This window comes from Procambarus clarkii, chromosome 49 (genome assembly GCF_040958095.1).
Source record: "Procambarus clarkii isolate CNS0578487 chromosome 49, FALCON_Pclarkii_2.0, whole genome shotgun sequence".
NCBI classification, from domain to species: Eukaryota; Metazoa; Arthropoda; class Malacostraca; order Decapoda; family Cambaridae; genus Procambarus; species Procambarus clarkii.
This window is the reverse complement of record NC_091198.1, coordinates 11383461-11410281: the sequence shown is the minus strand read 5'-3', so window position 1 is coordinate 11410281 and position 26821 is coordinate 11383461. Positions and strand designations below refer to the sequence as shown.

Sequence of the window (26821 nt, the reverse complement as noted above, 5' to 3'; positions counted from 1 at the left end):
AAGTGGGTTCTCTGTCGGGCCCCAAGTGGGTTCTCTGTCGGGCCCCAAGTGGGTTCTCTGTCGGGACCCAAGTGGGTTCTCTGTCGGGCCCCAAGTGGGTTCTCTGTCGGGCCCCAAGTGGGTTCTCTGTCGGGCCCCAAGTGGGTTCTCTGTCGGGCCCCAAGTGGGTTCTCTGTCGGGCCCCAAGTGGGTTCTCTGTCGGGCCCCAAGTGGGTTCTCTGTCGGGCCCCAAGTGGGTTCTCTGTCGGGCCCCAAGTGGGTTCTCTGTCGGGCCCCAAGTGGGTTCTCTGTCGGGCCCCAAGTGGGTTCTCTGTCGGGCCCCAAGTGGGTTGTCGGTCGGGGCTCCGGGGTGGGTTGTCGGTCGGGGTGGGTTGTCGGTCGGGGCTCCGGGGTGGGTTGTCGGTCGGGGTGGGTTGTCGGTCGGGGCTCCGGGGTGGGTTGTCGGTCGGGGTGGGTTGTCGGTCGGGGCTCCGGGGTGGGTTGTCGGTCGGGGTGGGTTGTCGGTCGGGGTGGGTTGTCGGTCGGGGTGGGTTGTCGGTCGGGGTGGGTTGTCGGTCGGGGTGGGTTGTCGGTCGGGGTGGGTTGTCGGTCGGGGCTCCGGGCAGGCTTTAGGTACTCAACTGGCGGGCTCTGGGTGGGTGACTGTTCGGGCTCCAGGTGGGTGTCTGTCCGGCTTCGGGTGGGTTCTTGGTAGGGCTTGGGGGGTGTGGGTTCTTGGTAGGGCTTGGGGGGGTGTGGGTACTTGGTAGGGCTTGGGGGGGTGTGGGTACTTGGTAGGGCTTGGGGGGGGTGTGGGTTCTTGGTAGGGCTTGGGGGGTGTGGGTTCTTGGTAGGACTTGGGGGGGGGGGTGTGGGTTCTTGGTAGGACTTGGGGGGGGGTTCTTGGTAGGACTTGGGGGGTGTGGGTTCTTGGTAGGGCATGGGGGGGGGTGTGGGTTCTTGGTAGGGCATGGGGGGGGGGTGTGGGTTTTTGGTAGGGCTTGGGGGGGTGTGGGTTCTTGGTAGGGCTTGGGGGGGGTGTGGGTTCTTGGTAGGGCTTGGGGGGGTGTGGGTTCTTGGTAGGGCTTGGGGGGGTGTGGGTTCTTGGTAGGGCTTGGGGGGTGTGGGTACTTGGTAGGGCTTGGGGGGGTGTGGGTTCTTGGAAGGGCTCGGGGGGGGTGTGGGTTCTTGGTAGGGCTCGGGGGGGGTGTGGGTTCTTGGTAGGGCTCGGGGGGGGTGTGGGTTCTTGGTAGGGCTCGGGGAGGTGTGGGTTCTTGGTAGGGCTCGGGGGGGGTGTGGGTTCTTGGTAGGGCTCGGGGGGGTGTGGGTTCTTGGTAGGGCTCGGGGGGGTGTGGGTTCTTGGTAGGGCTCGGGGGTGTGGGTTCTTGGTAGGGCTCGGGGGGGTGTGGGTTCTTGGTAGGGCTCGGGGGGGTGTGGGTTCTTGGTAGGGCTCGGGGGGGTGTGGGTTCTTGGTAGGGCTCGGGGGGGTTGGGTTCTCTGTAGGGCTCGGGGTGGGTTCTTGGTAGGGCTCGGGGTGGGTTCTCGGTAGGGCTCGGGGCCGGCTCCAGGTACTCAACTGACGGGTTCCAGTTCACTCAACTGGCGGGCTCCGGTTCACTCAACTGGCGGGCTCCGGTTTATTAAACTGGCGGGCTCCGGGTGTTTGACTGGTCGGGCTCCGGGTGGGTGACTGTTCGGGCTCCAGGAGGGTGTCTGTCCGGCTTCGGGTATGTTCTTGGTAGGGCTTCGGGGTGGGTTCTTGGTAAGACTTAGGGTTGGCTCCCGGTCAGGCTCAGGGTGGGCTCTTTCGGGTTCGGGATGGGCTCTCGGGCTTGGGGTACCTCTGTAGGGCTCGGGGTAGGTTCTTGGGCGCCCAGGGTGGGTTCTCTGTAGGGCTCAGGGTGTTTTCATGGTAGGACTAGGGGTGGGTTCTCTGTAGGGATCAGGGTGGGTTCTCGGTAGGGCTCTGGGTGGGTTCTCGGTCGGGCTCGGGGCGGGCTCCAGGTACTCAACTGACGGGTTCCAGTTCACACAACTGACGGGCTCCGGTTCACTCAACTGGCGGGCTCCGGTTTACTAAACTGGCGGGCTCCGGGTGTTTGACTGGTCGGGCTCCGGGTGGGTGACTGTTCGGGCTCCAGGTGGGTGTCTGTCCGGCTTCGGGTGGGTTCTCGGTAGGGCTTGGGGGTGGGTTCTCGGTAGGGCTTGGGGCTGGGTTCTCGGTAGGGCTTGGGGCTGAGTTCTCGGTAGGGCTTGGGGCTGAGTTCTCGGTAGGGCTTGGGGCTGAGTTCTCGGTAGGGCTTGGGGCTGAGTTCTCGGTAGGGCTTGGGGCTGAGTTCACGGTAGGGCTTGGGGCCGAGTTCTCGGTAGGGCTTGGGGCCGAGTTCTCGGTAGGGCTTGGGGCCGAGTTCTCGGTAGGGCTTGGGGCCGAGTTCTCGGTAGGGCTTGGGGCCGAGTTCTCGGTAGGGCTTGGGGCCGAGTTCTCGGTAGGGCTTGGGGCCGAGTTCTCGGTAGGGCTTGGGGCCGGGTTCTCGGTAGGGCTTGGGGCCGGGTTCTCGGTAGGGCTTGGGGCCGGGTTCTCGATAGGGCTTGGGGCCGGGTTCTCGGTAGGGCTTGGGGCTGGGTTCTCGGTAGGGCTTGGGGCTGGGTTCTCGGTAGGGCTTGGGGCTGGGTTCTCGGTAGGGCTTGGGGCTGGGTTCTCGGTAGGGCTTGGGGCTGGGTTCTCGGTAGGGCTTGGGGCTGGGTTCTCGGTAGGGCTTGGGGCTGGGTTCTCGGTAGGGCTTGGGGCTGGGTTCTCGGTAGGGCTTGGGGGGTGGGATCTCGGTAGGCCTTGGGGGGTGGGTTCTCGGTAGGGCTCGGGGTGGGCTCTTTCGAGATCGGGATAGGCTCTCGGGCTTGGGGAACCTCTGTAGGGCTCGGGGTAGGTTCTTGGTCGGGCTCAGGGTCGGTTCTCGGTAGGGCTCGGGGCGGGCTCCAGGTACTCAACTGACGGGTTCCAGTTCACTCAACTGGCGGGCTCCGGTTCACTCAACTGGCGGGCTCCGGTTTACTAAACTGGCGGGCTCCGGGTGTTTGACTGGTCGGGCTCCGGGTGGGTGACTGTTCGGGCTCCAGGTGGGTGTCTGTCCAGCTTCGGGTGGGTTCTTGGTAGGGCTTGGGTTGGGTTCTTAGTAGGTATTAGGGCAGGGTTCTTGGTAGGGCTTGGGGGTGGGTTCTTGGTAGGGCTTGGGGGTGGGTTCTTGGTAGGGTTTGGGGTTGGCTCCCGGTCAGGCTCGGGGTGGGCTCTTTCGGGATCGGGATAGGCTCTCGGGTTTGGGGAACCTCTGTAGGGCTCGGGGTAGGTTCTTGGTCGGGCTCAGGGTGGGTTCTCGGTAGGGCTCGGGGCAGGCTCCAGGTACTCAACTGACGGGTTCCAGTTCACTCAACTGGCGGGCTCCGGTTCACTCAACTGGCGGGCTCCGGTTTACTAAACTGGCGGGCTCCGGGTGTTTGACTGGTCGGGCTCCGGGTGGGTGACTGTTCGGGCTCCAGGTGGGTGTCTGTCCGGCTTCGGGTGGGTCCTTGGTAGGGCTTGGGGTGGGTTCTTGGTAGGTATTGGGGCTGGGTTCTCTGTAGGGCTTTGGGCTGGGTTCTCGGTAGGGCTTTGGGCTGGGTTCTCGGTAGGGCTTGGGTGGTGGGTTCTCGGTAGGGTTTGGGGGGGTGGGTTCTCGGTAGGGCTTGGGGGAGTGGGTTCTCTGTAGGGCTCGGGGTGGGTTCTTGGTAGGGCTCGGGGTGGGTTCTCGGTAGGGCTCGGGGCCGGCTCCAGGTACTCAACTGACGGGTTCCAGTTCACTCAACTGGCGGGCTCCGGTTCACTCAACTGGCGGGCTCCGGTTTATTAAACTGGCGGGCTCCGGGTGTTTGACTGGTCGGGCTCCGGGTGGGTGACTGTTTGGGCTCCAGGTGGGTGTCTGTCCGGCTTCGGGTATGTTCTTGGTAGGGCTTCGGGGTGGGTTCTTGGTAGGACTTAGGGTTGGCTCCCGGTCAGGCTCAGGGTGGGCTCTTTCGGGTTCGGGATGGGCTCTCGGGCTTGGGGTGCCTCTGTAGGGCTCGGGGTAGGTTCTTGGGCGCCCAGGGTGGGTTCTCTGTAGGGCTCAGGGTGTTTTCATGGTAGGACTAGGGGTGGGTTCTCTGTAGGGATCAGGGTGGGTTCTCGGTAGGGCTCTGGGTGGGTTCTCGGTCGGGCTCGGGGCGGGCTCCAGGTGCTCAACTGACGGGCTCCAGTTCACACAACTGGCGGGCTCCGGTTCACTCAACTGGCGGGCTCCGGTTTACTAAACTGGCGGGCTCCGGGTGTTTGACTGGTCGGGCTCCGGGTGGGTGACTGTTCGGGCTCCAGGTGGGTGTCTGTCCGGCTTCGGGTGGGTTCTCGGTAGGGCTTGGGGGTGGGTTCTCGGTAGGGCTTGGGGATGGGTTCTCGGTAGGGCTTGGGGCTGAATTCTCGGTAGGGCTTGGGGCTGAATTCTCGGTAGGGCTTGGGGCTGAGTTCTCGGTAGGGCTTGGGGCTGAGTTCTCGGTAGGGCTTGGGGCTGAGTTCTCGGTAGGGCTTGGGGCTGAGTTCTCGGTAGGGCTTGGGGCTGAGTTCTCGGTAGGGCTTGGGGCTGAGTTCTCGGTAGGGCTTGGGGCTGAGTTCTCGGTAGGGCTTGGGGCTGAGTTCTCGGTAGGGCTTGGGGCTGAGTTCTCGGTAGGGCTTGGGGCCGAGTTCTCGGTAGGGCTTGGGGCCGAGTTCTCGGTAGGGCTTGGGGCCGAGTTCTCGGTAGGGCTTGGGGCCGAGTTCTCGGTAGGGCTTGGGGCCGAGTTCTCGGTAGGGCTTGGGGCCGAGTTCTCGGTAGGGCTTGGGGCCGAGTTCTCGGTAGGGCTTGGGGCCGAGTTCTCGGTAGGGCTTGGGGCCGAGTTCTCGGTAGGGCTTGGGGCCGAGTTCTCGGTAGGGCTTGGGGCCGAGTTCTCGGTAGGGCTTGGGGCCGAGTTCTCGGTAGGGCTTGGGGCCGAGTTCTCGGTAGGGCTTGGGGCCGAGTTCTCGGTAGGGCTTGGGGCCGAGTTCTCGGTAGGGCTTGGGGCCGAGTTCTCGGTAGGGCTTGGGGCCGAGTTCTCGGTAGGGCTTGGGGCCGAGTTCTCGGTAGGGCTTGGGGCCGAGTTCTCGGTAGGGCTTGGGGCCGAGTTCTCGGTAGGGCTTGGGGCCGAGTTCTCGGTAGGGCTTGGGGCCGGGTTCTCGGTAGGGCTTGGGGCCGGGTTCTCGGTAGGGCTTGGGGCCGGGTTCTCGGTAGGGCTTGGGGCCGGGTTCTCGGTAGGGCTTGGGGCCGGGTTCTCGGTAGGGCTTGGGGCCGGGTTCTCGGTAGGGCTTGGGGCCGGGTTCTCGGTAGGGCTTGGGGCCGGGTTCTCGGTAGGGCTTGGGGCCGGGTTCTCGGTAGGGCTTGGGGCCGGGTTCTCGGTAGGGCTTGGGGCCGGGTTCTCGGTAGGGCTTGGGGGGTGGGTTCTCGGTAGGGCTTGGGGGGTGGGTTCTCGGTAGGGCTTGGGGGGTGGGTTCTCGGTAGGGCTTGGGGGGTGGGTTCTCGGTAGGGCTTGGGCGGTGGGTTCTCGGTAGGGCTTGGGGGTGGGTTCTCGGTAGGGCTTGGGGGTGGGTTCTCGGTAGAGCTCGGGGTGGGCTCTTTCGGGATCGGGATAGGCTCTCGGGCTTGGGGAACCTCTGTAGGGCTCGGGGTAGGTTCTTGGTCGAGCTCACGATGGGTTCTCGGTAGGGCTCGGGGCGGGCTCCAGGTACTCAACTGACGGGTTCCAGTTCACTCAACTGGCGGGCTCCGGTTCACTCAACTGGCGGGCTCCGGTTTACTAAACTGGCGGGCTCCGGGTGTTTGACTGGTCGGGCTCCGGGTGGGTGACTGTTCGGGCTCCAGGTGGGTGTCTGTCCAGCTTCGGGTGGGTTCTTGGTAGGGCTTGGGTTGGGTTCTTAGTAGGTATTAGGGCAGGGTTCTTGGTAGGGCTTGGGGGTGGGTTCTTGGTAGGGCTTGGGGGTGGGTTCTTGGTAGGGTTTGGGGTTGGCTCCCGGTCAGGCTCAGGGTGGGCTCTTTCGGGATTGGGATAGGCTCTCGGGCTTGGGGAACCTCTGTAGGGCTCGGGGTAGGTTCTTGGTCGGGCTCAGGGTGAGTTCTCGGTAGGGCTCGGGGCAGGCTCCAGGTACTCAACTGACGGGTTCCAGTTCACTCAACTGGCGGGCTCCGGTTCACTCAACTGGCGGGCTCCGGTTTACTAAACTGGCGGGCTCCGGGTGTTTGACTGGTCGGGCTCCGGGTGGGTGACTGTTCGGGCTCCAGGTGGGTGTCTGTCCGGCTTCGGGTGGATTCTTGGTAGGGCTTGGGGTGGGTTCTTGGTAGGGCTTGGGGTGGGTTCTTGGTAGGTATTGGCGCTGGGTTCTCGGTAGGGCTTTGGGCTGGGTTCTCGGTAGGGCTTGGGGGGTGGGTTCTCGGTAGGGCTTGGGGGGGGGGGTTCTCGGTAGGGCTTGGGGGGGTGGGTTCTCGGTAGGGCTTGGGGGGGTGGGTTCTCGGTAGGGCTTGGGGGGGTGGGTTCTCGGTAGGGCTTGGGGGGGGTGGGTTCTCGGTAGGGCTTGGGGGGGTGGGTTCTCGGTAGGGCTTGGGGGGGGGGGTTCTCGGTAGGGCTTGGGGGGGTGGGTTCTCGGTAGGGGTCGGGGTGGGCTCTTTCGGGATCGGGATAGGCTCTCGGGCTTAAGGAACCTCTGTAGGGCTCGGGGTAGGTTCTTGGTCGGGCTCAGGGTGGGTTCTCGGTAGGGCTCGGGGCGGGCTCCAGGTACTCAACTGACGGGTTCCAGTTCACTCAACTGGCGGGCTCCGGTTCACTCAACTGGCGGGCTCCGGTTTACTAAACTGGCGGGCTCCGGGTGTTTGACTGGTCGGGCTCCGGGTGGGTGACTGTTCGGGCTCCAGGTGGGTGTCTGTCCGGCTTCGGGTGGGTTCTTGGTAGGGCTTGGGGTGGGTTCTTCGTAGGTATTGGGGCTGGGTTCTTGGTAGGGCTTGGGGGTGGGTTCTTGATAGAGCTTGGGGGTGGGTTCTTGATAGGGCTTGGGGGTGGGTTCTTGATAGGGCTTGGGGGGTGGGTTCTTGGTAGGGCTTGGGGGTGGGTTCTTGGTAGGGCTTGGGGGTGGGTTCTTGGTAGGGTTTGGGGTTGGCTCCCGGTCAGGCTCGGGGTGGGCTCTTTCGGGATCGGGATAGGCTCTCGGGCTTGGGGTACCTCTGTAGGGCTCGGGGTAGGTTCTTGGTCGGGCTCAGGGTGGGTTCTCTGTAGGGCTCGGGGTGGGTTCTTGGTAGGGCTCGGGGCGGGTTCTCTGTAGGGATCGGGATGGGTTCTCGGTAGAGCTCGGGCGGGCTCCAGGTACTCAACTGACGGGTTCCAGTTCACTCAACTGGCGGGCTCCGGTTCACTCAACTGGCGGGCTCCGGTTTACTAAACTGGCGGGCTCCGGGTGTTTGACTGGTCGGGCTCCGGGTGGGTGACTGTTCGGGCTCCAGGTGGGTGTCTGTCCGGCTTCGGGTGGGTTCTTGGTAGGGCTTGGGGGTGGGTTCTTGGTAGGGCTTGAGGGTGGGTTCTTGGTAGGGCTTAGGGTTGGCTCTCGGGTAGGCTCGGGGTGGGCTCTTTCGGGTTTGGGATGGACTCTCGGGCTTGGGTTACCTCTGTAGGGCTCGGGGTAGGTTCTTGGTCAGGCTCAGAGTGGGTTCTTGATAGGACTCGGGGTGGGTTCTCTGTAGGGATCAGGGTGGGTTCTCGGTAGGGCTCTGGGTGGGTTCTTGGTCGGGCTCGGGGCAGGCTCCAGGTACTCAACTGACGGGTTCCAGTTCACACAACTGGCGGGCTCCGGTTCACTCAACTGGCGGGCTCCGGGTGTTTGACTGGTCGGGCTCCGGGTGGGTGACTGTTCGGGCTCCAGGAGGGTGTCTGTCCGGCTTCGGGTGGGTTCTTGGTAGGGCTTGGGGGTGGGTTCTTGGTAGGGCTTGGGGGTGGGTTCTTGGTAGGGCTTGGGGGTGGGTTCTTGGTAGGGCTTGGGGGTGGGTTCTTGGTAGGGCTTGGGGGTGGGTTCTTGGTAGGGCTTGGGGGTGGGGACTTGGTAGGGCTTGGGGGTGGGTTCTTGGTAGGGCTTGGGGGTGGGGTCTTGGTAGGGCTTGGGGGTGGGGTCTTGGTAGGGCTTGGGGTGGGGTCTTGGTAGGGCTTGGGGGTGGGGTCTTGGTAGGGCTTGGGGGTGGGGTCTTGGTAGGGCTTGGGGGTGGGGTCTTGGTAGGGCTTGGGGGTGGGGTCTTGGTAGGGCTTGGGGGTGGGGTCTTGGTAGGGCTTGGGGGTGGGGTCTTGGTAGGGCTTGGGGGTGGGGTCTTGGTAGGGCTTGGGGGTGGGGTCTTGGTAGGGCTTGGGGGTGGGGTCTTGGTAGGGCTTGGGGGTGGGGTCTTGGTAGGGCTTGGGGGTGGGGTCTTGGTAGGGCTTGGGGGTGGGGTCTTGGTAGGGCTTGGGGGTGGGGTCTTGGTAGGGCTTGGGGGTGGGGTCTTGGTAGGGCTTGGGGGTGGGGTCTTGGTAGGGCTTGGGGGTGGGGTCTTGGTAGGGCTTGGGGGTGGGGTCTTGGTAGGGCTTGGGGGTGGGGTCTTGGTAGGGTTTGGGGGTGGGGTCTTGGTAGGGCTTGGGGTTGACTCCCGGTCAGGCTCGGGGTGGGCTCTTTCGGGTTTGGGATGGGCTCTCGGGCTTGGGGAAGCTTTGTAGGGCTCGGGGTAGGTTCTTGGTCAGGTTCGGGGTGAGTTCTCTGTAGGGATCGGGATGGGTTCTCGGTAGGGCTCGGGGCGGGCTCCAGGTACTCAACTGACGGGTTCCAGTTCACTCAACTGGCGGGCTCCGGTTTACTAAACTGGCGGGCTCTGGGTGTTTGACTGGTCGGGCTCCGGGTGGGTGTCTGTCCGGCTTCAGATGGGTTCTTGGTAGGGCTTGGGGGTGGGTTCTTGGTAGGTCTTGGGGCTGGGTTCTTGGTAGGTCTTGGGGCTGGGTTCTTGGTAGGTCTTGGGGCTGGGTTCTTGGTAGGGCTTATGGTTGGCGCTCGGTTGTCAAGCTCGGGGTGGGCTCTCGGGCTTGGGGTACCTCTGTAGGGCTCGGGGTAGGTTCTTGGTCGGGCTCAGGGTGGGTTCTCTGTAGGGCTTGGGGTGGGTTCTCTGTAGGGATCGGGGTGGGTTCTCGGTAGGGCTCTGGGTGGGTTCTTGGTCGGGCTCGGGGCAGGCTCCAGGTACTCAACTGATGGGTTCCAGTTCATTCAACTGGCGGGCCCCGGTTCACTCAGCTGGCGGGCTCCGGGTGGGTGACTGTTCGGGCTCCAGGTGGGTGTCTGTCCGGCTTCGGGTGGGTTCTTGGTAGGGCATAGGGTTGGCTGCCCAGACAAGTACAAGGGGAATGTTGTCCGCTTATGTCGACCGTGCTCTAAGCCACAGCTCGGGATGGAAGCAAGTCGATGAAGAACTCTGTAGGGTAAGGCAGGTCCTAGTCAACAACGGCTTCTCCAATGGTTTCGTTGAAGACATCATAAAAAGGAAGGTGAAACACCATGCAACCTCTGAAGAGTCAACTAACACAACACCTGTACCCCCTATTAGACTATTTTACAGTAACTTCTTTTCCACAGCTCATAAAACGGAGGAAAGGGTCCTGAAAGATATTGTTAATAGGAACGTTATCCCTACAGACAAAAATCAGAAGATACAATTGACAATTTACTATAAAACCAAAAAAACAGCCAACCTACTCATGAAAAACTCTCCTGACACAAAGCAGAACGCCTTAAAGGAGACTAATGTCGTCTATACCTTCGAATGCCCACTTGGGGACTGTAAGCCTCAAAGAACTCAGTATATAGGCAAGACAACAACATCTCTTTCCAGGCGATTAATAATGCATAAGCAACAGGGCTCCATTAAGAAACATCTCTCTTCCCACAACCAGGCCATCACTAGAGAAGTCTTAACAAACAACACAGAAATCATCGATAGATACAGCGATAGCAGGCAGCTTGACATCTGTGAGGCACTACACATCAAGAAGTCAACACCAGCAATCAACAGCCAATTGATGCACAACTATATTCTACCCACTTCAAGACTCCGTACCAATATAGAAGCATCAAGAGGAAGTATGGGTCAATAGGCCCTTTGCAGTTACTTCCATTCTTCCCTCTCATTTATCCAATTTATACCCATTGTTCCGTGTTCTGCGTTGGTCAAAAGTTTGTTCACCTCTTCCAAAACTGTTGCAACACATCACCTCACCCAAATGCGAGTATATAAGACAAGCTGTTTAATGTTAGCATAAGTAAAACTCTGTTCTCAGGTTACAGTTGTGTGTGTATAAACTAAAGTCTCTGAAAATGTAACAAGTTCAAGCCTCGCGTCAGACTAGAAATAAAAATGAATTTTGGAGAATTGATTTTTCAATTACCATCCACAGTAAAAAAGAAACATAAGAAATATTGAGAAAATTCGTGGTAGAATTATTAATCTTACCTTTTTCGGTCATATTTAACAATATATACATTATATATAATATATATATATTACTCTTATTACAAATTCGGTACTTACCGCAGTTTGGATCTGGCAACCGAGGTCCCCGTGGCCCGGAACCCTCGGCCTCCACCAGCACTGTTGTGGACCAGCAGACGACATACAGGAGCAGCTCGCCAGCAACATTCCCACTCAAAATGCAGACGTCAAACAACAGCTCTGACCCACGGAGAGTGGATATGATTGATAGGTAAGTGAATGTAGGGGGGATATTGTAGTGCAAGATGTTATTATTGTGTAATGATGAGGATCTGTGTGTGTGGGGGGGAGGAAGTTAGTAGGTATTCATATGGACAATTCGTTCTTATATAGGCATGGGTTTTCTTGTCTCTGTACAATGCTTTGGTGTGATGTTTAAAGAATTACTTGTCTGTACACCTATATGGGTGGGATTTAGGGTATTATAGTTCGGTATTTTTGCTGTAGGGGGTATAGGTCATTACGTATACAAGATGCTTAGTTAGCAGACTTAAAACGATAATGGTTAATGATAAAACAACCTAATCCATATAACATAACCAAGTCTAACTTAGTAGTACATTTTTATCAGAAAACTAGCCTTGTTGAAATGATTTTTTACTCCGATTTTGTTTGGAGTTTGAAAAGAAATGGCGAGGGTTAAACAAAGCTCATTTATTTATTTATATACAAGAAGGTATATAAGATTTTTACTTAATTTTTAGTTTTGACAGATAAGACCATATTAAATCAGATACAAGTCATACCACATACACGATGACTCTCAAACAAATGTTAAAACCTATCTAACCTAGGGTTTCCGGGTTCGATCCCCGGTGAAGGCAGAGACAAATGGGCAAAATGTTTTTCATCCTGATGCCCCTGTTACCTAGCAGTAAATAGGTACCTGGGAGTTACAGTTGCTACGGGCTGCTTCCTGGTGGGGGTGTAACAAAAAAGGAGGCCTGATCGAGGACCGGGCCGCGGGGACGCTAAGCCCCGAAATCATCTCAAGATAACCTAGCTCAACCCAATCTAAACTAACCAAACCAAGAATCAACCTAACCCAAACCAATGGAGTCCAGTATAGCTTAACCTAAGCTAATACATCCTACCATAACAGTATAGTGTATACGGTTTTAACAAACAGGAAAACGAGCATCGTCGAATTATTTCATGTCCAAAAAGTACCATCCATAAAGTTTGATACGTTAGGATGTATTAGCGAAGATTAGGCTGTGTTAGGCTTGGTTGGTTTGAGTTAGCCTGGGTAAGGTTAGGTAAATTTTCCAATCCATTGGTGAACAGTCATGTGTACAGGGTGACACATTATTACAGACCGTTTTACTAGTGATAAAAAAGCAATGTAGGACTAACACAACTATTGGAAAACAGTTGTGTTATCAGTGTATAGTAGTAATTAATAATTTTGTACAAAGTTTGCATAAAAATGTTAGGTGTTTCAAGTAACTCACTAGGTTCTGGTAGACCTTTCATGACCCGTATAAAGGCCAGGCTGTGTGTGAAGAACTGTTAAAACCATCAACAGGTAATATACAGAAATGTTTATTGAACTAAATGCAGCTGGCCGAAGCAGCCATTGACATGAAACTGTTGGCGGCCAGTTTCATGTTAGTTACGTATTTGTGGAAACTCTCCATCAGCGACCACATAACCAGATTTTAAAATGCACTATAATCTTAATTTAAATATATTTTGTTATTACAGTACTGTATCTGGTTTTCTTTACAAAGTACAGTATTTATATCATCCTACCCACAACAGTTGTTTAATTTCCGAGTACCTGTTTACTGCTAGGTGAACAGAAGAATTAGGTGAAAGGAAATGTGCCCAGCCATATCTGTCCTGACTGGGAATTGAACCCAGGATCCCCAATTGGGAGTCAAGGGGGAAGGCAACCGATTTTTACCCGACTTTACCTGAGGGCCACTAACGTATTAGTGGCCTCGACGAGAACAGAAAAGCTTGTCCAAAGTCCCCTCATTTGCCTTGATTATTTTTTTCCAGTTGGATTTTAAAATGTAAGAGTTTGGGCAATTATGTTTGGCAGGTAGGCAGTTCCATGGGTTTATAACCGTATGGGGGTAAAAGGCATCTCTTGTTTTCAGTCCTATGTTGTGGTTTGTTGAGCTTTTATAAGACATTATCTGGATCAACATCCTCCAAATTGTTCAGTATTTTAAAATTTCAATGAGGTCTGCTAAGTCATGTCTGGTTTGAAGTGTTGTTAGTGCTGTGGCCCTCAACTGTTCCTGGTATGAGAGTTGATTACACTGTGATACCCTCAACTATAATAAATTCTGTTTTCAGACAACATACAGCCTCTTTGCTCAAACCCCTGGACATACTAAACATTTAATCCGTACTCTTCATTCTCTTCACATTATAAACACTTGCAAAGCTCTGTTCCTTAATACTAACTCAGATTTTAAACTTCCGAATTGTATGAAATACTGTAAGAATGTTTGTGATGTTCTGCATGAACATCACTGCTGAAATATCTCTAAGATTCTCTATGCAGGTCTCTATATAGAGAGACCAAATGTGTGGAATTTCCTAACCCAATGTCTTCACTTTAGTATCCCACATTGTGCTAATTACTCATCTAGTGCTGTACTATCTACAAATGCACTCCATCAACATAATTTCTCATCACCCTTATTACTACCTTACCTCTCGCTTAACAATTAGCTTAGCTTAGATGTCACGCTATTGTGATTTCTGTGTATAATGAAGTAAGGGCGAAGAGGTAGAACGGCCTATTGACATAGCTCGAGTGCATGGGGGAAGTTGTGTAAAATCCTGGTTTGTCTCTCGGAGAGGCTGCAGGATCCAAGTAAATTCAGAAGAATTTCTGGTTGCAATTCTTATACCATGTCGTAGCTCAGTCGATTAAGGCAGTGTCTGGGATGCTCTTGGACGCAAGTTCGAATCCTCGTCACGGCCCCTTGTAGATTTGTTCTCTTAAGATTAACTGTTTCCCTTGTACAATAATTTAAAATTCACTGCAAATTTTGCGTTAGCTTTAAGATTTGCCTAAAATGCTATGCATGTTAGTGGCTTTACAAGAATGTACAGATAATGGCGATTCATTTGTACAAATAACCCATTGTAGTGAATAATATTGTAGTGTCAGGGGGGCCTAACGGCTGAGTGGACAGTGCTCCGGATTTGTATTCCTAAGGTTCCGGGTTTGATCCCCAGTGGAGGTGGAAACAAATGGGCAGAGTTTCTTTCACCCTGATGCCCCTGTTACCTAGCAGTAAATAAGTACCTGAGAGTTAGACAGCTGCTACTGGCTGCTTCCTGGGGGGGTGTAACAAAAAGGAGGCCTGGTCGAGGATTGGGCCACGGGGACGCTAAGCCCCGAAATCGTCTCAAGATAACCTGAAAATACTGTAGTGTAGTGGTCAACACAGTCAGCTCGCAATTGAAACGTTCGGGATTGATTTCTGCCGCAGGACAGGGACGTTTGGCACGTTTGCTTTTGCCCGATGCCTGTGTTCACCTAGCGGTAAATAAGTACCTAGGAGTTGGGCAACTATTGTTGGTTGCATCTTGGGAAAGACTAGTAGTTGGCCTAGAGGGGACCTTGATAAACCTAACTGGCTTTGTTCCAATGGGAAATCATACTTAAGTACGATACAAGTAAAAAACTTTTCAAAATCTTTTCTGTGGAGAGCCTTGTAGGCTCCAGGGAGCCTCTGGGCTCACCCAGAAAATGGTGTTTCATTACATTCAGTGCTGTATTTTTTTTTTTCAAATAATGTTACTTTTGTGAGGGTTTGTGTACAGTAATTATTGAACTTCATTGTTGTTTGTATTTGTAATATGTTCTCTCATCTTCCCTCCTGATTTTCCATAACTAATCACTTCTTGCAAAGAGAATTATAAAACCTGTGTTTATTGAATTCATTTTATTTGCCTTCTCACTCATGCTTTAATGTTACTTATTTGATCAATAACACCTTACTGATAGTAATAATAATAATACATTAATATTACATTTTTATACATACCAACTGCAATATAATGTAATTTGACCATTGACAGGTACAAACCATCAGCACAAGGGACTCCGGGGGGCCCTGGTGAAGATCCAACTACTGACTACATGAATGTACTAGGCATGATCTTCAGCATGTGTGGTCTAATGATGAGAGTAAGTTTTGGGTTTCTGGCATTATAGGGTCTGTTCTGAAGCCCACGGTATCATCCCTATTGTCTACCACTATCATCCCTATTCATCCTGGCACTAGCTTGCTCAGTTTTTTTTTTCAACTCATATTTTATGAACTACTGTATATTGTATGTAAGTGATGTTGGCATTCATGGGAACATTTTCTGTGGGAGCCATGCTTTTTGTATTGTTTATATTCATGCTTCACTTGTCAGTTTAAGGCACCCATCTTGTGTGCCCTTAGCTGTTCATTCATTCTGATTTAGTTTCTCAACTCTCTGCCTTGTAGCTAGTTTGTATTACCCATTCCCACCAGTAATATTTTTCAAGATTCTGGGTGTTGTCCTAGTCAGGGCTTCTCCTTTTGAGTTGCCATTACATCAGTACTGCTTGGGACTCGGTCCACGTGGCCAGGCCTGTTGCTGGGTATTTTAGTGTGTGTTATGTCTGATTCTGACTCGTGTGCCATGTTGGTGCCTTGCATCATCTTCTGTGTGTACAGTTGGAGTCACACTAATAATACTTCAATACCTGTCACATAGGTCTGATCTTTCTAGTTTTTTAATTGATAGGAGGTTGGAGAACCGTCAACTCAACCCTTGTGACTAACATGGATGTCCATTATTCGGTAATTATTGTGCCGAAGATTGTAATTAAGTCAAAATACATTTTCACTTTAGTGAAAAATTTATGGCATGAGCGTGAAGTGAGCCAAAAGTGTGACAAAGCAACAGCAGTCGGCTGAATGCTGGGCATGGGGGAAGAGGGAGGGAGGGTGTGAGACTATCGCTTCCTCATTTCCTCTCTCAAGCTTGGTGAAAAAGTTCTCTCCTTTTGAATGTTTGGTTTCAATAAAGTTGTGTGTGTGTACATCTATAATTTTAATACCAAATTATCCGTGATCAGTATCATATGCCATAATCAAGACGCATCATAAAAGAATTTTTTGCGAATAATTTATTAATAATAATAATTCATTGTGTTGGAGGACTGGCAGCCAGGTTATACATACAGTACATGTTAGGTTTGTATCCAGGTTCCCCCCCCCCCTTTCCCCCCTATCCCTAGGGTCTAATTACTGACCCTCCCCAGTATGCAACCCCACAATAAGCTGACTGACTTTTGGGTACCTATTTCCTGCTAGGTGAACAGGTACATTAGGTGATAGGATACACACCCGCCATTTCTATCTTGCCTGGGATTTGAACCCAGAATTCTAGATTGCGAGTCAAGAACGAACTTGACTATACTACCGGTACCCTCAATTTACTGGGATTTATGTCAAGAATGGTTGAGTTTGTGTAAATCCTGGTCATTATGTTATGTTGGGACCACCAATAATTGTCATATACTGTAATTATGATTTTTAAATGGAATTGTTTGCCAATGATTGCTCTATCATATGCCATTGTCAAAATGATAAGTACATACTGTAATAGATCATGTTGGACCACAAATTTTAGATCCATTTGGCATAGGGTCTCCATTTTTGTGCAACTCTGGAGCTCTTCTCAGTGTTACCTTGAGGTGCTTCCGGGGCTTAGCGTCCCCGCGGCCCGGTCGTCGAACAGGCCTCCTGGTTGCCGGACTGATCAACCAGGCTGTTGGATGCGGCTGCTCGCAGCCTGACGTATGAGTCACAGCCTGGTTGATCAGGTGTAATTATGTTTAGAGCAGGGTTCTTCCCAGCTGGTTTCACCATTTGTGTTGTCTTCAAAGATTGCCTTGATAGCATTGCTCTAGTTGTTTGAGCTGCTGCTGTGGGATGTGGTTGCATATTTACACTATATGCGGCCTGTCGTGCTTTCCAGCGTGCAGTTCTAGATCATCAGGAATCTTCTTAGTTGTATTCCTTGCGTTTTGCCTCTCTTTTTACACCCTTTCTACTTTCTGGAGGGAAAGGGAAGGGAAGGGAATTATTAGGAGAAATCACTAAATCATTATAACTATATAGCATTTGGAAGGGATCAATATAAGGATTTTTGATGGGACATGGGGACGAAATTGTGCCCAACCACTTGGACAGTCGGGGATTGAAAACCGGCTTGCAAAAAAATGGGCCTTCGCTCTACTGTCTAGCCCAAGTGGTTGGGCGGGAAGGGAAGGTAGATCAATCTTTGATAGCTGGCAGTGCAGTATTTTAGCCTCAGTCTGCTTCAGTTGAGTTCTTCGGATCCAGCTTTGGGCCATGTGTAGATCCATATCTCCTGGTTCCTGGCTGGGGTAGGGGTTCTAGTGCATCGTTCGCTCTGGTTATCTTGAGATTCTTGAGGTTATCTTGAGATGATTTCAGGGCTTTTTAGTGTCCCCGCGGCCCGGTCCTCGACCAGGCCTCCACCCCCAGGAAGCAGCCCGTGACAGCTGACTAACTCCCGAGTACCTATTTACTGCTAGGTAACAGGGGCATTCAGGGTGAAAGAAACTTTGCCCATTTGTTTCTGCCTCGTGCGGGAATCGAACCCGAGCCACAGAATTAAGAGTCCTGCGCGCTATCCACCAGGCTTTCGTGGCCCCTGACAGTGCTCCTGTTCACCCTTCGTTTTTGAAGTGTTGACCTTTTAGGCAAGTTGATTGAAACCTCAGGTAACCTCAGGGCTGTCATCTGGTGGAAGATGGGTAAATCAAGGGCCTACCAGAAAAAGATGTTTAATTATACAGTATTCAATGCTTAATTTTCACATATATAGTACAGTACATGTTTTAAGTAAATAATATCAGACTTTATCTTGGATCATTTTCTTATTTAGGGTTTTAATCTTATAATACTTATATTGAGGAATGTGATTTCTACTCACTTTATGAATTTTAATCCTCCAAATACTGTATTATTAAAACTATGATTATAGAAATTTTAGACATTGTTGTTATAAATGATACTCTATAGTGAACTCATTATTTCTTACTTGCAGTTGAAGTGGTGTGCTTGGGTTGCGCTATACTGCTCCTGCATCAGCTTTGCCAACTCGAGAGTCAATGACGATACGAAACAAATGCTCAGCAGCTTCATGTAAGGTTTATCTTGTTTTCTTCTGAAATTTGTATATTACTAAACCCATAAAGGTACAACCTGTCCTCATAGCATGTCACATTTTAACATATACTTTACTTTACACAAGGCCAAAACCTGGTGTACTAAGGCAAATAAACATTGCGACGGGGTAAATACCCTAACTGTGCAACCTGTCCTCTTACAAATTACGTCTGAATTTGGTCGTTTGCCCATATGGCCGAAAATGGACGTAATTTAAAAATAAAAAAATTAAAATAAATTTTGGATTTTGTTTCAAAACAGTAAGTTAAGGGTCCTCTCGTAGGTTAGGAGGGCAGGAAATTGTCCTCAAGTTTCAAAAGCTATGAAAAACGTTAAATGAAAGTTTCCTCTCCCAACCTTTCCAAGTAAGCCAGAGGACTTAGAGAAAACGCGACAGTATGTCACTTTCGTGAGCCAATTTCATTTCAAATTACGTTCATTTTTGGATATAGCATGCATTCGAACGAAAAGCGACGTTATTTTCAAGAGGACAGGTTGAACCATGATGTGCCTGACCACCATCATATGGTGGGTCAGGTCACCTAAAGTCCCAGCTAGCCTGCCATCCCCGCTCGTTGAGCCAAATGGAACCCCCAAATATTCTATAAGGAAGAGAACAGGACTGGGAGGTGAGCGATTGACTACATGCCTGAAAAGGGCATTTCATTACCTGGATCTGGATTTGTACCTGGATAAGGGGGTTCTGGGATTTCTTTTCTCCAAGCCTGGCCTGGGCCAGGCATGACGTGCAAGATCTTGGTCCAGTAGACTGTTGCTTGGAGTGGCCTGCAGGGCCATATTCCCACTTACAATCTAGTTAGTCCAGCACTTCTTGCAGGAAACTCTAATTTTTTCTTGAAGAAATACTTTTGTTCCAGCCATACTTATTTTATTTGCTGTGAGGATATTAAGGAGCTGTGGTCCTTTGATATTCATACAGTGTTCTATGATTGTTCCTGTGGCACCTTTATTCTTCACTTGCGCTATTCTGCATTTCCTACCATATTGTTCGCTCCACTACCTTACCTTACCTTGAGGTTACCTTGAGGTGCTTCCGGGGCTTAGCATCCCCGCGGCCCGGTCGTCGACCAGGCCTCTTGGTTGCTGAACTGATCAACCAGGCTGTTGGATGCGGCTGCTCGCAGCCTGACGTATGAGTCACAGCCTGGTTGATCAGGTATCCTTTGGAGGTGCTTATCCAGTTCTCTCTTGAACACTGTGAGGGGTCGGCCAGTTATGCCCCTTATGTGTAGTGGAAGCATGTTGAACAGTCTCGGGCCTCTGATGTTGATAGAGTTCTCTCTCGGAGTACTTGTTGCACCTCCGCTTTTCAACAGGGGTATTCTGCACATCCTTTCATGTCTTCTGGTCTCATGTGATGTTATTTCTGTGTGCAGGTTTGGGACCAGCCCCTCTAATATTTTCCACGTGTAAATTATTATGTATCTCTCCCGCCTGCGCTCAAGGGAGTACAGATTTAGGCTCTTTAGTCGGTCCCAATAGTTTAGATGTTTTACTGAGTGGATTCTAGCAGTAAAGGATCTCTGCACACTCTCCAGGTCAGCAATTTCTCCAGCTTTGAAAGGGGCTGTCATTGTGCAGCAGTACTCCACTCTAGAGAGCACAAGCGTTTTGAAAAGTATCATCATCAGGTATAGCATCTGTTATAATAATTGTGCAAATTTTGGACCTGATATTCATACAGTGTTCTATGACTGTTTCTGTGGCACATTTTTTCTTCACTTGCGCTATTCTGCATTTCCTACCATATTGTTCGCTCCACTATGTTATAATACTGTGCAAATTTTGGACCTGGAGTTCAGTCCATGTATACAGTACATGATACCTCTCTTGTCTCCTTTCCAGAGTACATTTTGGGAGCTTCAAATGGTCCCAATAATTTATGTACTTTATTGTGTTTGTGATCTGAGTATGTCCTCTGTATTCCCTGTGTTTCAACAATCTCTCTTGCTCTGATTTGTTATTTTTGGGAGAGCCTTGTCAGTAGTTTTCTGAGCTTACTTGTCAGTCACTATAGCATTGACTTCATGATTTTCCTAAGGGTGACAACACTTGCATAATTCTTTTGTTATTGAATGTAATTTAAATTACATTAATCCAACCCATTGTTACTGGCTAATAGTTCTGATTTTCAAAGTAAATTATCATAATTAAACAAATACACTTTTATTTGCTTGTCACAAATAATTTACTAATTATATTAACATTTCAGGTTGTCCATTTCTGCAGTTGTGATGTCCTACCTTCAAAACCCACAGCCAATGACACCTCCATGGTCCAATATATAAACAGTTCTATATTATCGATTGTTTTTGGTTGAATGGAAATGTATAATTGCCTCACCATACTTGTATTAAAATTGTACTGCTGAATGACAGTGACAATTTTAGTTTTAATAAACTAGCTAATGGTGCCAGGTTTGTATTATGATGTGCAATATGGAACAGTGCCAACATTTGATGATGTGCATGAGTTACAAAATGGCTTGGTTTGTTAATCTTTTAATTTGTGTAGCCTGCACTATATAATTCTTGTGTTATACTTCCCATCCAAAAGTTTCTTGTAAGCCGCTTGTCTTTTTTTTTCCTTTAACAAATGGACAAATTTGTATTGTCCCATAACATTATCATGTCATTCATGCCAGTGTAAAAGGCAATAGCATGAAGGTCAAAGCTTGAAATATCCTGGAATATGAAGTACCATACGAGTTGATCCTCGAGTGACAACCACATTAGTACAGTAGATAGCCTCCATATTAGACATAAAAGGAAGACTTGATCACCACGTTAGAAATAGAAGAGTGAAAGGGAATTGGGAGTGGAATGGTAGGCAGTCAGTATGGGGGAAGGGAGACTTTTGGAGTACAGTACAGTACTGTCCATTCAGTAGAGCCAGGCTGTCACCTGATCGGATGACAGGCAAAGTTATCAGTCACTAGCACTGATTTTATAGTTTTCTTCGAGGTGACATCAACTGCATAATATCTTTTTGATCATGAAATTACATTAACTCCAACCAGTTACTGCTGGCTAATAATTCTTAGACATAAAGGAAAGAGGACAAATCAGAAGAGCATGTTAAGATAGGGCTACCTGAATAGGTTTCAGTTGTGGTTACTCCATCAGAGGGGCGTTCATGGGGATAAGACAGATTCTACAGTAAATTGTTAATTCCTCTTTTAGGACTGCCTCCTCTTCCATTTTGCTTAGTTATGCAAAGTTGTTGTTTTATGGTTACAAAGGAAACATATCATTCCTTAATTTCTTATTTTGACTGTATCAGAATTTAGAATTTCTAAAATATAGTTACAGGTTGTAAGTACAGTATGTATAACAGTTTATACAGTACTATACTTAGTGTATAAAATATATATTAATGCAGGCCATATGCATTATTGTTAAATATGTACTTTTGTATTTCATAGTAAACCTTTTACCATAATATATAATTATCTTCTCCTTTCAATAGTGCATTTGTCATGTTGAATTATATGGTATATCAGGATTTTATCGGTACTACCTTGTTGACTGCGTGTTCCTCCCGTTACTATACTGTATACAGTATCTCTCCTTCCCATTACAGTATTACGCTGAGATGTATCAGTAAGGTGGTTGGGCTCACTGGCTCAAGCAAAGAATATTCACTATACAATACTATATTGAATATAAATTCAGTGGATTTTGTACTACATGGGAACCTGGTCCAAGATAGGGATTTTAATCTAGCCAGTGACCTGTACAATGAATTTGGCATCTAGATAATGCAGAATTCCTCCAAGACTGATAATTTTAAATTAATATTACTAAAAAATTCACAGTGCTTTTTCCATGGGATTTCTGCATCAAATTATGCACAAATGTATGTCCTATCATGTGCACAAATAAAGGATGAATGCTGTGGATCTTGTTGTATATTAAAATCTGTACAATAAAGCTTTCAGTCACATGCCATCCCTAAGGTGTAGCGTTGTTTACAATTTCCCATTTAGAATCCTTTCATTAGAAAGTATTTACACCACAGTATTGTATGTCGAACATAAAAAATATTAAATGTATAAAGATATTGTACACAATGTGATAAATCAATGATATAATCTTTAGAGCAGGACAGCACGATCGAACCAATGTTGTGGATAACCACAGATGTGCACCTTAACCCACGGACTAGGATGTGCAAAAAGTTACACGACCTGGGGCCGGATTCAGGAAGGTACTTGCGAAGGTTTTTCCTCTTAGCTAAGAGCGTTTTCCGTCTTAGCGCCTTCGTGGCGGCTACGTCCGTATTCAATTAACTACCCTAAGTGGAAAAACCTTCGTAAGTTCATTCCTGGATTTAAGTGTGGTTTCGACCACTCGTAGCTTTACGTAAACTGGATATAAGTAATTTTTTCTCTACTACATAACACTGGGATCAATTTATGATATTGGAACATGACCAAAATATTATAGCTGGTGAATCTAGTGAAGAGGAATCCTTCGTGCTAGTTATATATGCATTCTCTGCTTGAAACTTGAAGTAAATATGTGTTTGATGATAGTAGAATTAGTTTTATAATAGCAAGATATTATACCAGTACAGTAGTTATTAAGTAAATAAACACTGGTGAACATGAAATATGAGAGAAGGTGATGAGCCCTGCCTGATGGGATCATTTACTATCACCAAATGCGCCTGTTCACCTAGTAGTAAGGGTGTACCTTAGCTATACATACCCATTTGTAATTTATTTAGTTTGGTTTTATTTTTAAATTAAATCTGGGTGAGACATAAAATAAAAATATGCTGCACAAATGATGTTAGGTAAGGAAAAGGGTAAAAATGTCAAAAACTTTATTCATTGAATACTTAAAGCTATAATTATGACTACAGTATATAGATTATTAAAAAAGAGAGAGGGAAGTAGGGGTCCAAGACCTCTTCCTGTTATACAATTTGGGTGTGGAACAAGTAATTATCAAAAGAAGGCACCATGCCAGGGAAGGCTATGTAGCAGTAAGGCAGTGAGGTGAGGCAGCTACTTATTTGAGAAATGCTTATTTTATTTACCTTATAAGCTGAGGCAACTTATTTTATTTGAGGAATACTCAGGCTGATTCCTCTACATTTAGCATGGAACAAATTTGTGTCCAAGACCTGTTCCTGTTACTCAATTTGGCTGTGTGTAACCAAACTAGAAGTGCTCTACAAATCAAGGGACCCAGAATGTGGAATGACCTTCCCGAATCATGTCAAAGGCTGTACCTCTCTCAACCAGTTTAAGAGTTAAACCAAGTACTGCCAAATTAACTCCATGTAACCTAACTTACCTCCTAAATGTCAATCCAATGTCTTGCTATTTTTTAAACAACGCTGTTCACCAACATGTGCAATTGCTGATTTATGCTATGTTAACCCCCCTTTTTGTATTTTTTATTCCTTCTTTCAACACAATTTATACCTAATCCCGATTACTATTAAGTTTTAGTCTGTGTTTTTTTTTCCCCCACACCTTGCCCGAAATGCTATGAGTATTAGTGGCTTTAGGTATTGTATGTACTAGCTCTGCCTATAAATCCATCATTATGTTTGTAAATCAACTGCATGTACTTTTCCTGAATAAAATGTATTTATTATTTATTTTTTAATCAGTAAGTATTAAAAGAAGGCACCAAGCTGGGAAGGCTATGTAGCACCATTGTGTGTAACAATAAACCAAATTTTTTTTAATAATGCACCTGTATAGGAAAACAAATCCTGTCAGCTGTAAAAATATTGATGCAGTTATTTAAATGAAAAATATAATGAAAGAAATATTACTGGTTTATTTTTATCCTATCTTTTTGTACTGTACAGTTTATCCAAGGAAGTGAAAAATTGAGACATAATGCACAATTTAATGAATGATTAGCATGGATTAGCAGTTCAAAAGAAATATGACTTGTATTACATATCAACATGAGATCTTAATGATCCATGGTCAACATGATTTAATAAGGATAATACAGTACTGTATTTGTAATACAAACTATAATTTAAAATCTTTATTACTGATTTTTTTTTATTAAGAAGATTAGGTATACAGCAATGTGCTGCTACCCTAGTCTATATATAATATTACACAGTGTAGATAAAAAACTAGCTATAAATTTATCTAATACTCCCATCTCACAGGATGGTTAGACATACTGTACATGGAATCAATTTAGAAAATACCAGCCTCAATACAAAAAACAAATCAACTCTGACTAAACAACTCTAAGCAATTTTCACAAGAGGTAAGCACTGAATCATGGAAACATTATATTATAATTACTCTTACCAGTTTCTACAAGACTCCTCTCAAACCATGTATTTTTAAACATGTTTAGGTATACACAGCAATGTGCTGCTTCCCTATTCTGTATAAAGGACCACACAGTGTAGATCAAAAACCAGCTACAAGCTCACCCAACATCCTCACCTCACAGGATGGCCAGTCATACATGGAATTAGGAGAGAACAAAATACTTAATGCTGATCTATTAGCCTCCACTGGCAAAATCTGGGTGCATGCACAAGAATATCTTCCAATATTCCTGAGTGTATGAAGTAATTACAGAGCTCAAAATACCTCATACCATTTGGTATGAAGTCACTGATAACAGGACAATCACAGATATAGTGTTGGAGAGTATGTTCTCTCAAGTAGGACTGAAAACAGATGTTTTTTTTCCACCAAGAGGGCTATAAACCCATGGAACCGCCTACCCGCTGAAGCCGTAAATGCCAAATTCCAGCTAAAAAATATCATTAAGACAATTGGCGGGCCCTTTAACAAGCCGCCGGCTTTCTGTCCTCTTCGAGGTCACTAGATAGTTAGTGGCCCTTGGGTAAATTCAGTAAATATATACAATAATTGTCAGCGCATCTTCCGAGCAACAAGGACAGCTACACAGTATCTCTTAGAATTACGTAGGTAAACAACAAATGTAACATATTTGTTTACTACAATGTCGGTGCTGGCTGTAGAAGTTGAAAAAACATTGTTTTACTTCGAAATATACTAATTTTATAAGAAAATTCGACGTAAATAGTAGGCAGTAGAGCTCCGATAAGCCAGCGCTAAATCTTTAATATGAAGAATGTTGCTGCTCTCTGATTGGCCAAACGAAACACAGCAGTGACCTCTATCGGCACGCAGGTGAACCAACAATTTTCTTCCTAAGTATACCTTATTGAATTGCACCTAAGCATCTTCTTAGGGCGCACTTAGGAACCTTCGTAGCAAACCCACTTACGAAGAAATACACAGAGCTTCCTGAATCTAGGTCCAGGTTTTCTTGGATAAAACCTTTTTGTATATTGTTATGCCTGGATGTATTAGCTTAGGTTAGACTGTATTTGGCTGGGTTGGGTTAGGTTGAGCTAAGTAAAGTTAGTAAGGTTCCCGTTATATGTCGGGACCTGTATAAAGCAGTTTATATGCCTTGACCTAGATTCAGGAAGCTCTGTGTATTTCTTCGTAAGTGGGTTTGTTACTAAGGTTCCTAAGTGCGCCCTAAGAAGATGCTTAGGTGCGATTCAATAAGGTATACTTAGGAAGAAAATTGTTGGTTCACCTGCGTGCCGATAGAGGTCACTACTGTGTTTCGTTTGGCCAATCAGAGAGCAGCAACATTCTTCATATTGAAGATTTAGCGCTGGCTTATCGGAGCTCTACTGCCTCCTATTTACGTCGAATTTTCTTATAAAATTAGTATATTTCGAAGTAAAACAATGTTTTTTCAACTTCTACAGCCAGCACCGACATTGTAGTAAACAAATATGTTACATTTGTTGTTTACCTACGTAATTCTAAGAGATACTGTGTAGCTGTCCTTGTTGCTCGGAAGATGCGCTGACAATTATTGTATATATTTACTGAATTTACCCAAGGGCCACTAACTATCTAGTGACCTCGAAGAGGACAGAAAGCCGGCGGCTTGTTAAAGGGCCCGCCAATTGTCTTAATGATCTTTTTTAGCTGGAATTTGGCATGTACGGCTTCAGCGGGTAGGCGGTTCCATGGGTTTATAGCCCTCTTGGTGGAAAAAAAAACATCTGTTTTCAGTCCTACTTGAGAGAACATACTCTCCTAACACTATATCTGTGATTGTCCTATTATCAGTGACTTCATACCAAATGGTATGAGGTACTTTGAGCTCTGTAATTACTTCATACACTCAGGAATATTGGAAGATATTCTTGTGCTGCACCCAGATTTTGCCAGTGGAGGCTAATAGATCAGCATTAAGTATTTTGTTCTCTCCTAATTCCATGTATGACTGGCCATCCTGTGAGGTGAGGATGTTGGGTGAGCTTGTAGCTGGTTTTTGATCTACACATGTGTGGTCCTTTAGACAGAATAGGGAAGCAGCACATTGCTGTGTATACCTAAACATGTTTAAAAATACATTGTTTGAGAGGAGTTTTGTAGAAACTGGTAAGAGTAATTATAATATAATGTTTCCATGATTCAGTGCTTACCTCTTGTGAAAATTGCTTAGAGTTGTTTAGTCAGAGTTGATTTGTTTTTTGTATTGAGGCTGGTATTTTCTAAATTGATTCCATGTACAGTATGTCTAACCATCCTGTGAGATGGGAGTATTAGATAAACTTATAGCTAGTTTTTTATGTACACTGTGTAATATTCCATATAGAATAGGGTAGCAGCACATTGCTGTGTATACCTAATCTTCTTAATAAAAAAAATCAGTAATAAAGATTTTAAATTATAGTTTGTATTATTACAAATGCAGTACTGTATTATCCTTATTAAATCATGTTGACCATGGATCATTAAGATCTCATGTTGATATGTAATACAAGTCATATTTCTTTTGAACTGCTAATCCATGCTAATCATTCATTAAATTGTGCATTATGTCTCAATTTTTCACTTCCTTGGATATACTGTACAGTACAAAAAGATAGGATAAAAATAAACCAGTAATATTTCTTTCATTATATTTTTCATTTAAATAACTGCATCAATTATTTTTACAGCTG

The 26821-nt window shown here is 47.9% G+C and overlaps 2 protein-coding genes across 10 annotated transcripts in view; one reads left to right on the top strand and one right to left on the bottom strand.

The window, feature by feature from the left end:
* The window catches only part of LOC123763311 (uncharacterized), a 38641-nt gene extending 14211 nt beyond the window's left edge, over positions 1-24430 (bottom strand). For 2 of the 9 annotated variants that reach the window (XR_011222422.1, XR_011222424.1), the window contains exons 1-3: positions 17667-17792; positions 11374-17365; positions 10623-10763 (exon numbers count right to left, since the gene is read on the bottom strand). The gene's annotated coding sequence lies outside the window, so the exon portion shown is untranslated. Of the gene's footprint in view, positions 1-9286; positions 9510-10622; positions 10764-11373; positions 17393-17666; positions 17793-24411 lie in introns of those variants that run through there. The other 7 variants (XR_011222417.1, XR_011222418.1, XR_011222421.1 and 4 more) reach the window with 7 other exon arrangements.
* On the top strand, positions 10663-23610 carry LOC123763312 (protein Asterix-like). Its single transcript, XM_069302988.1, has 4 exons — positions 10663-10794; positions 14637-14745; positions 17673-17770; positions 20028-23610. Exons 1-4 carry the CDS (start codon positions 10742-10744, stop codon positions 20101-20103), a joined length of 336 nt encoding a protein of 111 aa, XP_069159089.1. The 5' UTR covers positions 10663-10741; the 3' UTR covers positions 20104-23610.
* Positions 24431-26821: the final 2391 nt, after the last annotated feature.

Excerpts from the sequence above, each read along its gene's own strand:
- LOC123763312 (XM_069302988.1), top strand. The coding sequence starts at position 10,742 with ATGCAGACGTCAAACAACAGCTCTGACCCACGGAGAGTGGATATGATT. Across the intron at positions 10,795-14,636 it reads AGAGTGGATATGATTGATAG|GTACAAACCATCAGCACAAG; the intron begins GTAAGTGAATGT and ends GACCATTGACAG. Across the intron at positions 17,771-20,027 it reads CAAATGCTCAGCAGCTTCAT|GTTGTCCATTTCTGCAGTTG; the intron begins GTAAGGTTTATC and ends TTAACATTTCAG.